Source organism: Pseudopipra pipra, chromosome 8 (genome assembly GCF_036250125.1).
Source record: "Pseudopipra pipra isolate bDixPip1 chromosome 8, bDixPip1.hap1, whole genome shotgun sequence".
NCBI classification, from domain to species: domain Eukaryota; kingdom Metazoa; phylum Chordata; class Aves; order Passeriformes; family Pipridae; genus Pseudopipra; species Pseudopipra pipra.
This window is the reverse complement of record NC_087556.1, coordinates 12480885-12492900: the sequence shown is the minus strand read 5'-3', so window position 1 is coordinate 12492900 and position 12016 is coordinate 12480885. Positions and strand designations below refer to the sequence as shown.

The 12016-nt window shown below is 40.8% G+C and overlaps 1 protein-coding gene across 8 annotated transcripts in view; it reads left to right on the top strand.

Annotated features, from left to right (window-relative positions):
• The window catches only part of ZMIZ1 (zinc finger MIZ-type containing 1), a 347839-nt gene that overhangs the window by 195937 nt on the left and 139886 nt on the right, over positions 1–12016 (top strand). For all 8 annotated transcript variants that reach the window (XM_064662567.1, XM_064662568.1, XM_064662570.1 and 5 more), the window contains one exon: positions 11508–11621. In XM_064662567.1, coding sequence (XP_064518637.1) covers positions 11508–11621 — 114 coding nt within the window. The remainder of the gene's footprint in view (positions 1–11507; positions 11622–12016) is intronic.

Below are 12016 nucleotides of genomic sequence, written 5' to 3'. Positions count from 1 at the left end.
AGTTCCGTTGCTTGCTTTACTGCAGCACCTGTCCTCAAGGGCCCTGGGGTATTAGTATTCTTAATATTAGTTTTGTTACTATTCTTAGTATTTCCATTTGAAAATGGAAGATACACATCTTAAACTTACACTGAAGACCTCTAGTATCCACAATATTTGGTATAATTTTTTTCTTTTCTGTGCAGCTAACTAATCTGGCCTGTTGTTTAAAACTGTCTTTTGGTAAATAAGAATGAATATGTGAAAATTCTAGAAATCTGTAAGTTGAATCCATGGTGTCACCTTGGTGTCAGCTGAGCATAAGGAGTCGTTTTTGTCAGCAGCTGGATCAAACTGTGCAGTGAACATGTGACACATGTCTAGCTTCTGTCATGCCATTTCTGGCTCTTCCTTCATACGTGTGCACTTTCTACTCGAGTTCCTGCTCTTGTGTGCATTGGTGCAACAGCAAATCCATAGTGGGATGACTTACACAGCGTTTGCACAAAAGGACCTGTTCGTAAAAGCAGGAGGTATTTTCAAAAAACTTGTTTGCAGTGGTGATAGTACTGCTAATAGTAAGACCTTCAGCTATGCAGATTTCTACCACTGTCTCTTGAAGGAGATATCTCCTCCTTGGTGGTGTTCACTCTGTATTGCTTCTGTAGCTTACACAAGAAGAGCCCTAAATGTTGTACAGGGGTGGGTCACAGAGGTGCCACAGGTGCTGTGGGCGGTTTTGTAAGCACATGCAAATGAAAAAGACAGATGGGGAAGCATCTTTCCTTTTGACTTTGAAATATCTCAGTAATGTCTAGCTGGCTGGTAGGACCTGTGAGAATAGGTTACATGAATTTTGCATCTTCCACAGTGGTTATCAGTTTGTGTAGTGGCCATTTTAAGTAGTCACCTTGAGATTTTAGCTCTGCAAAGATTAAGAGATTAAAATAATAAAGACTAAGTCAGTTGATTAAAAAGTGCTATAAAAAGCACAATACAAGAAAGTAAATTACTCAAATGAGTAAAAAAAATTAACTGGGAAACAAAATATGTCCAGCAAATGTGCTGCTGTTTGATTGGGTATACTGAAGACTTAGTTATTTTTCAAAATCAGTGAATTTATTCTCCTGAAATTTAGAAAATGAATAAGTGTATTTCTTTAAAATAAATTTTAAAAGTTTATACAGTACCTAAGTTGGAGGAATTGGTGCTTCCCCCCCTCCCTTGCCATCAGCTCACTTTATACTCTTGGGTGGTGTTATTTCTCTTTAAAGAATGCGCTATTGACAATAATCTTCCAGTAAAGGGGATGATGTAATACTTCATTAATGTCTTTAAAACACCTTGATAAGGTAGGAACTGCATGAAAGGAAAGCACCAACCCCAACTTCTCATATGTACCTCAAATTATGAAATGGTCCATAACACAGAATTATTTATGTAGACACCCCACTTTGCCTGAATCCTTCACTTAATCTTCTACTGAAAGACATTGTGAAAGCAGATTTTTTTTAAGGGTGACTGTTAAGCAAGTCTAGAACAAATAAGCCTATTTTCATCAATAAAAACCATTAAAAATTCAAGTATTATTCTAATAATTAAATATTATTATTCTAATAGTGCAATAGTATTCTAACAAAGAGTATGGCCACTGCTTTGAGAAGAAAATTAACTCCTTGATTTGTCAACATATTTAGGACTGAAACTACTGACTGAAAATCACAAGGGCATTAGAGGAGAAAGCTCTGGTATCGTTGCAATGCCTGTTGGAATGATAAAGTTAAAGAAGCCTCAACATTGTTGCTGTAGTCACATACAGAGACATCTCATGCTAGGATGATATGATAGGGAGATACTAATGGAAAATGGCTCGTTTCACTTGCCAAGAAGAGCAAGTGAACTGGTTAGGCAAACCAATTTCGTAATTCGGTTGAGCTGTATTTGCAAATTTAAAGATAGGTTGGAGCCTTGCATGACTGAGCATGGCCTTGGAGAAAGAGCAAACAGCTGTATCTTTGTCCTCTGGCTTTTAGCCTGTAAAATCACTGTTTGTGAGTGGTTGAGGAAAAATAATTCAGACCCCTCTTTTTACTTTCAGTCTTTATAAACCACACCATTCCCAATGCTCTCAGCTGACAGAGTAGCAGTCCAGGTGCTGGTGGTAAAAGAAGTATGAAGACTGGACAAACAATCGATAGGTTACTGTACTGCCACTAGCATGCCCCATTTCCATCTTCAGTCAGATCTGGACCACAGCCTTTACACCTCTAAGTCACAGTTTTCTCTTGGGCAGGTGAGGGTGGAGTGGAACAGCAGTTTCTGACAAAAGAAGTTTAATTTTCTGCATGTTCCCTTATTTAACATAAAGTTTTATCTACGTGTATCATAAATCTATGTACTGCAGTTATGTAGATATGATAAGTACAGAGCAGGAAGATGTAATTCTGATCAGCAGATCTAGGGAGTGATTCTTATTTTAGCTCTTCTAGCTTCTGTGTATAGTGCTTGAGGATCAGGATGTTTAATCTATCTCTAACACTTTTGTAAAACTAACAGACAAGCCAAGGTTGCAATATCTTTCCTTTGCTCCAGCATATTCACATAGATGTGCAATCTTCCTCACAGAGCTTGTATAGGAGAGTCAGGCAGCAGAACAAGGCTATTCAATTACCAGGCATTTACTTTTTCTGAAACCAGTACTGATTTATACACACTTTATACTAAAAGTGTGTGAGAGAAGCATCAATGGAAATCTGTATTAGTTCACATTTTGTTCCCTTATAGCTCATAACAGGACAGCTTGGGTTTTTTGCAGTTCAGTGATGCTGGTATTTTTTATTTGTTCTTTTTCTCATGTGTTTAGCATGTGATCTTGCCCAGTGTTTCTTCATGTTAAGAGTCTGCTGGTCTTTGCTCAGTATTTACTGTTTTGAAAAAGAAGCTGCAATGGACAAAGGGGGCAAAGGTGACTCCCTTTTGTTCTGTTTTTCATAAGTAGGCATGGCTAACATGGTTTTAATCTCTCTCTCAGTGTATCTAGTGCCTCTCAAAATGCGAGCTTAATAAAATATTTATAAAGCCTCTGATGGAATGAGCCATGTAAGTGCAAGATAATTCTATTAATTAGAGATCTCTCAATCTCACAAACATTAAATTGGGAGGGGGGGATTATCTGAATACAAAATGCACAGCTTGAGCCTTTTAATTTTTTGATAAATAAAAGAATCTTTGATACTGAAAGGGACTGTAGAGAATTGAACTATCTGTAACCATATCCAGATAAACAAAAATCACACTCCCAGAAGGCAGAAAATAGCTCAATACTCCCCTCTATGCTCTTATAAAAGAAAAAGACCATTTGTTTTGAATATTCATTGAAGATGAGTTTTTAATATAGTGAGTATAGCTGCTTGTGGATAAGGCAAAGTGTGTGTAATCACAATTGACTGTAAAAAAAATTAAAATAGAGAAACCACCTATTTCAGGTTACATAATTTTCAGTGTTTAAAGCATATCCTTGGTTAGTGTCCTGTATTTCTGTAACTCCCCCAAACTCTGTGGCAGCCAGTGGAGGGCATGCCAGGGAGAGAGAGAGTTCTTGATGGATGGGGATCTGGAGTAGAGACCTGTGCATAGGAGGAGGAGACAGGCCTGTGGTTGGGCTCACTCACAGAGCTTGCTCAGATTTTAAAGTACTAAAGGCTCTATTAATGTCTTAAAGCAAATGGCCTTGGCTGATTTGCAGGTCTTATGGTGCTGAATGAGCTATCAAATTTAAGTCTAGTGGGAACATACTTGTGCACTGAGTAATACACAGAGACCAGCCTTGTCTCCCCTCGGTTATGCTGTATCAAGGGCATCTGACGGGATCCTGTTTGCATTCTTAAGAAAGGTGATTAGTTTTTGTCTGGGAGCTGAACCCCTTTGCCCAACATGCAGGACCACCATAATTCTGCTTCTGGGTTATTTCAGTTGAAGGGCATGTAATCTCTTTCTGTTCTCTCCGCCCTTTCTCTTTCCAGGTCCCTTTCTTTCCTACTCCCCTCTTCACCCCCCTTCAGTACAACAGTGTATTTTCATTACATGTGATTGCAGGCATGTATATTAAGATGAATGGATGGATGCATGGATGAATATTAAGATAAACAAAAAATAGTCTGAATCTACCAAAGCACCTAGTCACAAAATCCTGTCTCAAGGATCAGAGTCAGATATACACCAGAGTTAGAAAAGTCGTGTAGGCATGGGTCTGCTCCTTCATTAGCCATTACCAATTGGTTTTTTTCCAAAGGAACTATGGTTACTGCATTTACAGTTTTGAGCATCCTTATTTTTATATAAAAATTTCTATAGCTACAGCATGGTTTGTTTTGTTATTAAATTCCTAGATTTTACAACCATATGAGAATTTTAATTTCCATTGTTGTGGAGAAAGGCTTGAAAACCTGCATCCTCGCAGCTGAAAATGGCAAGCAGATCCTGTGAACTTCAGAGTTGTATACATGTGGATTTCAAATGTCATGAGCTCTATGCAAAGTTTACGTCATCTGAATATCTGGCTTATCATTTGGAAAAGATGGGCTTGGTACTGAGTTTTATATCACTTGAAATTCTGGACCTGTTGCAAAGTTTTGAGAACACATAGATTAACTTGTTGTCTAAACTTGGCTGAGGATTAACCCAAGAGTAAATATGTACAATATCAGAACAATAAAAGTCAGTTTTTCCTTTCGGCACCTTTCTTTTTATGCACTGTATTTTATGGAGAATAATGAGGAATATTAAAAACAAAAATATTTCTCTAGGTTTAAATAACTGAAAGTACCATTATTTTTAAAAAAAGGAGGATGTTTTGAGGCAGGAGTATTTATGCTGTATTAACTGTGTCTTCCTCTTAAATTGATGGTATAGCTCCACCTTTGGGAGAAGTTTCATGATGCGTTTAATCCAAAGCGGCTGCTGAGAGCAGGGTCCTGGTAGCTTCCAAGCCCTACCTTTTGTTTGCTGCCACCTCCTTTGAGTCAGGTCTAATGATTGTGTGGTCACATGATTGTGGGGAGCCTCACTGTAAGTGATGACTGAAAGTCAGCATTTGGGGGGTTAGTTCATGGTCAGAACAGTAAGTGTGGTCTGAGGCACTGAAAGTGGTGGAAGTACGTGGTTTGGCAAAGAATCTCTCATGGCAGCTTGCCATAAGGCTAAGCATTATCAAGGAAATGTATCCTTAGTTTTAGGTCAACTTCAGTGTAGCACTGGTATGAAAAAATTATGTGCTGTAACCTGTGCCCATTCCTATGGGCACCTGAATGGCCTGCTGCTGGAGCAGCTCACACTGCTGCTGTATCCCCCACTAGTGCTCGGGTTCAAGGACCTACGCTGCATGCCTTTTTGGGAAGCCAGTGCAGCTCAAATTGTTATGTAGGATGGGGCTAGTTCACCATGCAGCCATGTGTCCTCTTGTGCTGTGCAGGAGAGCAGGAGGAGAAGGCAGAGCCGTGGGAGACAGGAGCCTGTCAGGGCTGGCAGCCACCACTGCTCGCATTAGCTGGCAGTGCTTGAGGAACAGCAGCCCAAGCTTTCTGTCCTGCAGGAGAGCAGCTGCCTCCTGGATTTAGTTTCCCCAATTGGTGTACCAGAACGCTTGCCAAGCGTGCAGCCTTGCCACATGGTGTGCAGGAACGGGTTAATTCCAGAGCAAAGAAAAGGCTACCTACCATCTCTGTGTGTTTTCTTTTTCTGTGCACTGAAAAGCTCCCTGTGTTGCCAGTGTTTTCTGTCGCTAATGCAGAATTCCCAGACTCGCTGATTAGTGAAGCTAGACAGTAGACAGGGTCCAAGTAGCTAACCATGTGAGAAATTCAGTGACTGTAGGCTACTGTTAATTAACCTAGAATCTAGCAACATGGCACAGTGTCTGTGTGATAAGTTATATTATCTTCAGCAGTTCAATTAAATCAAGGAGTGAGACACAGAGCAGACGTAACTCGGCAAAACAAACAGACAACTTGAGTCAGCCTTCATAATTTGCTGCGACATCACGTAAATAAATGCAGTAACTTGTTTAGCATAGTTAAGCAGTTTGCTGCTCAAAAACTTATTTGCATGACATCTCATTCTGAATAGGTTAAGTTGTGGCAAATTAGGTCTGTGCCTTCAGTCTAATGTATTCCACAGAAAAGAGGAAAAAAATCCTTCAGAGATGTCATTTGTAAATTGAAATTCTACATTTGTTTTCTATAGTAACAAACTGGAACATATGGATTTCGTGTTTAAATGATTCACTTTCCGTACCATTGCTGTCATGTTAGCATTTCTTGATGTGTGTGAGATAATGTTAAGCCTCTGTAATTGCTCTTAATTTTGACTAATATTCTTCCATTACTTACTAGACTGCTCTAAGATACACAAGTGTACATGTGGGTTGCAGTCTTCTATATTTAGAGGAGATAAGGCTGTTGTCCTTGCCATGTTTCAATGTGGATAATTGGTTTCTGTCTCTAAAATCATATTGAGTCTTTGGTTGCAGGAAGTGGTTTGCACCCACTTTGGTGTGGGTGTGATGACTGATAGTACTCAATTGTGCTTTAGTATCCTTCTAAAAAAATAAGATCTTTATTATATATGCTTGTTTAACTCATAGCAGTCTGAATTCATATGTGGAATGAAGGTTATATTTTTGGGCCCATTGCAGAGTTTTTATTGCATGTTAAGACTTTTTGATCACTGTTTGATGGGAAGGGAGTAACAATTTCAAGTGGTGGCTGTACTTTGAAGTGTTTGGACCAAAATTGCCACGTGTCAGCTGTTGTGTGTAACTCTCAATGTGAGTGTTGTTGTTGTCCTCACTCCAGGCAACTACAGGGCAGTAAGCCATGGAACAGGCGCACAGGCAGTTGCTGCAAAATCTGATGAATTTGTGACCTAATGTACCTGCATCCTCTGCCTCACAAATTTTTATGTCCTCACAAATTTACAAAGATAGTCTGTTCTTTATGTAAATAAAGAACAGAGGTGGTCACAAGCAGCAGTAGATGTTCCCATCTTCCCTGGAATCCCCCCCCACCGCCAAATGTCAGCCCAGTCCTCAGAAGAGGGGTTTGGTGGTACAGTTTGCTCTTCTTGGACATAGTAAAATGGAGAGTGTAGTGGGTTTCTGTGGCTGGGTTTGGTAGCGAGGAGGGCTACAGGGGTGGCTTCTGTTAGAAGCTGCCAGAAGCTTCCCCTGTCCCCTGGAGCCAATGCCAGCCAGCTCCAGGATGGACTTCCTGCTGCTGGCCAAGGCCGAGCCAATTAAGAGCAATAGTAACACCTCTGTGATAACATGTTTAAGAAAAGAAGATTGTTGCGCAGAAGAAATTCCAGTGAGGGAAGAGCGGAGTGAGAACATGGGAATAACAATGTAGACACCAAGGCCAGTGCCGAAGGAGGGGCAGGAGGTGCTCCAGGCACTGGAGCTGAGGCCCCTGCAGCCCCTGGTGCAGACCATGGTGGAGCAGCTGTGCCCCTGCAGCCCATGGAGGACCATCGGGGTGCAGAGACCCTCCTGCAGCCCATGGAGGAGCCCGTGCTGGAGCAGATGGATATCCAAAGGAGGCTGTGACCCCGTGGGAGGCCCAGGATGGAACGGGATCCTGCCGGAGACCTGCTGCCCGTGGAGAGGGAAGCCCACGCTGGAGCAGGTTTCTCCTGGGTAGGACTTGTGGCCCCTGTCAGGGACCCACATCAGTACAGCTCATCCATGAAGGACTGCACCCCATGGAGGAGTGACTCATGGGACAGCAGTTTGGGAAGAGCTGCTGCCCGAGGGATGGACTCACGCTGGAGAGGTCCATTAAGGACTGTCTCCCGTGGGAGGGACCCCACAGGAGCAGGGGAAGGACTCCTCTCTCTGAGCAGCAGCAGAAACAACAAGTGACCACAACCCCCATTCCCCATCCCCCTGCACTGCTGGGGGGGAGGAGGGAAAATGTGGAAGGAAGGAGGGATGGGGGGGAAGGTGTTTTTTAAGACTGTTTTCTTTCTCACTCTTTGGCTCTTATCCTCTTAGTAATAAATATAAGTACTATCCCCCCTTTGAGTCTTGTTTTGCCCATGAAGGTAATCAGTCACTGACCTCTCCCAGCCCTTATCTCTACTCATGAAATCCTAGCTGGTTTTTTTTTTTCTTTCTCTCTCCTCCAGTTGCAGAGAGAGAGTGAGTGAGCAGCTTTAGTGGGTACCTGGTATCTGGCCAGGGTCAACCCTGACAAAAATCTTCTGCTGTTTTCTCTATTCCGCAAACCAGACCGTTCATTGAAGAGCTACAAAGAACACAAGATTTCTTACATCTAAAATAAATGACTCTGAGAGACTGTCCCTTCAGAGGGGGTCCCTTGTGATCCCTGCAATAATGATACACTCACATGCATCAAGTACTTCTGTGATTTCCATTCAGGCTAAGGGAGTATTAGGTTTGGGGTGTTATAAATTATTAGACTGAAAATCTTCTAAATTTTTTCCATTATAGAAATTGTTATATTTCACTAATAGCCTTCTAAAAAGCAGATGATACTGAAAGCAATCTGGTAAATAACTCCTTTGTTCAGTTCATTGGCTTTGTTCATCTCTGCTTCAGATTTTATTCATACAAATTCTTTCCACTTATTGAAAACATGACTGCTTGTAAGCATGGTGGTGTTAGGTGGCCCTTCACTAGTAGCTTTGAAGATAAACCAAGATGTGTCATAGCCAGATCCGGTTCATTGTCACTTTTTTCTAAACCATCTACTAATGAGGTGATTTTTTTCCCCCTTGTTTACATGAAGCACAGTTTCAGACTAGACTCTTCAGGCACATGCCTTGCTTCTGTCAAAATGCTGCCAATAATTTCAATTGAAGAGGATAGAGCTGTGCATGGGAAATGCTTCACAACAAAGCTGATGGATGGATCTGGCATAAGCTTTGTTTTGTGCTTCTGTTCTTGGATCGAGAGCTGAGAAAATCTCTTTAATTTCCTGTTCAATGAATATAGTAGATGTAATATACTTCTCAGGCAGGCTTTTTGTTGTGAGGATATGAATGACGTTGGAGCTTTTTTGCCACAGGTACGGTGTTTAAGTTGTCAATAAATAAAAATCACAGTAGGCATTTGGAATGTCTTCTTGCAAAACTTAGCGAAGGAATTGTACCTGCCTTCATGCTTTGATTCATGCTGGATCTTCTCCTTGTTTTCCACAAAAATAACCTTGCCCTCTGTAACGTGAAAAAGAAAAGCTGGAGAAGAACCTTAATTTAAAATCATTAAATCTGAGAAATATATCCCAGACAGGGCTTCATGAGACATTGCAAGAAGTGTCCCTGCAGGACTGGCTTTTCTCTCATCCCATAACCTACTCAAATCCACTCCACAGAGGCACAATCCACTGGTATTCTGACAACTTTTTCTTATGCTTTATTTGAGGGTTTTTTAGCCTATAATGGAACTAACAGAATTGCTTATCTTGCCCAATGAGTTTCTAAATGAGTTTCAGTTGGGTAGTTGCATTTAAGAAGTCAGGATTTCAGTATCCCCTCTGTATTTAAGTGGGTTGTGATACTGTGCCTCAGGGCTCAGTTGTGATGCAGTGAAATAACTTTATGGAGGGTTACAGAACAAACAGTTACACCAAGTCATTGAGGTCACCCCTGCTTTGGCACAGGCAAGTAGAAGGAGCAGCATTCACTGAGAGATTTGGTGTCAGGCAAGAGGTTTAAATGAAGCCTTCAGAAAGGCATCCTTTTACCTTTTACTTGTACGATTCATAACCCAAACTGCTGGCTCTTCATGGGACCTTTTTTTTTTTTTTCAAGGAGCCTTAAAATATGACTTCTTAAATTTATTTACTTGGATTCTTCTCTTTAATTTGTATGCACAACAGGTTGACTCCTCCAACAATTAGATGATCAGCTGGCAAAGAAATGTCATTCTGAAATGCAGCCCAGCTAAAGCTGTCACTGGATGGTAGTGTGAGCTGTAGTCCATGTTGGTAGAGCAGAGGATGGAAACTGCATTGCACAATGCCTGTATGCTTTTTCAAATTCTGCTATTGTTTTAAAAATCCATGCCCCACATGTCAGTCATCTCTTGTTAAAACAAGGCCTCTGACCAAGAGCCTTCATTGAATAAGAATTATTCAACGTAATGTGATCCAAAAGCTCACAAACCGGGAACTTCTCAAAACGTGGCATGGGAGGAATTATTTTTTTCTTTCATTTGTCTTGAAGTTAATATATGCAGCTTCTCAGGCATGAGCGGATTAGGGGAGGAAAAAATAGGTTGTGAACGTTATAGTTTATCCAAATGCTTAGGAATGAGTAGTCATGTTTTCCCAAATTATGCAACTGATTCAAAAATAATGATATATTTTAAAAATTATGCCTTTGGGATTTGTGCCTTCTGGATAAAACGCTCATATCATTTTCATGTTTTTCTCAGCAATTCCAAGAATTATAAAACTACTATTTAAAAAGATACCAACAATTCATAAATATTCTCTTTTCTTCTTGTTTCTGGAGTTTTCACTGAAATGTCTAGCATCACCAGAACTGGAGAATTTAGTAGCAATATAACTGATGTAAATTGAATTCCTTCTTTCCTGTGCCCTCCCTCTGCTCCTGCTAAAATGTTGGAATACTTTGGTAATGTAGACAGTGAGGGATAACAGTGGGAATAATGGTATCAGGTAAGTTTACTAAATGCCTCTAAAACCAGGACTACAGGTTGTTCAGTACAAAGGCAGAGATTAATGTGACAGTTAAAAAAATTCCTTTGCCCACTCAAATTTTAGAACAAAACTAGATTTTTTTTTTCCTCTCTCAAAATCCTGCCACCCTCTTCAGGAGGGGTAGGGTTCCACTCTGAAATTTCTGTGTGCCTTCTGTGCATGTGAAAACACTTGTCTTGGCAGTATCCCACCACACTTTAGTTAAGAAATAATCCTCCATTTTTCATCATCCTGAAGTTGATCAGCCAAATTGCTCATGATGATATGTTATGAGGAACTGAAACCAAAGCTCCTAGAAGGGATCAGTATAGTAAATGTGCTTTTCCCTGTCACTGTCATATTTGCCTCATCGACTGGCAGCAAAGATTGAAATGCTGATTATTGGAAGGTATGACTGTGCTGGCATTTTCCCACAGTGGGGCGTTAGCCCACAGCAAAGATACTGATCATAAGACTGAAATTTTGCTCAGTTTGGGCTCAGACAGTTTTGATTTCCAAGTAGAATCCCTTATGATTTGCAGGTGGGAGAGGTGGTGCTATGGAGGAAAGAATTTGGGGAGCTCTGGTATTTCAGCTACAGCTTGCCTCTAATTAATGAGTTCATGTCAGAAGACTGTGTTAACAAGAATGAAGTAGGATTTTCTGCATTCACAGTGCAATTTAAAGTCTTGCTTTCAAATTACACGGTGTTCCTATTTTCCAAGCTTTGCAATAATGTGATGTAGAAAGGAACATGGGAGCCCTTGTGTGTGTTATTTACTGTGTTGCTTTGTCTTCCCTTTCCAGCACTTACAGAACCCGGCAAACTTCCATAATGCAGCAACAGAGCTCCTGGACTGGTGTGGAGACCCCAGAGCCTTCCAGAGGCCGTTTGAGCAGAGCCTGATGGGTTGTTTGACGGTATGTCCACTCCACTGTGACGGTGGTTCCCGTTCTGGTTGTGGTTTATACTGTGTGCAGTCTGTCGTGGCCAAGGGAACTTGATTTTCAGAATCTGTGTTTTGTGGGATTTTTTTTCATTTTACCCTAAACAAATGAAGCCAGACCCTAACAACAGTTTATTTGACTCCATTGCTTAACAGGAAGCAAGATGCAGTAACAAGAAGCTAAAGCATAGAAGGGATAAACCTTTTTAGTTAGATTACTTACAAATGCACAGGCTAGGTTACTTGTTATGCACATACAACATTTATTTCATAGTTTGAAATTGCTAAGTGAGCCATGTTCTTATGAAGGTAATGGACTTTTCAGGTATTTATTTTCCTTTGACATTTTTGGTAGGACTGAAGAACTTG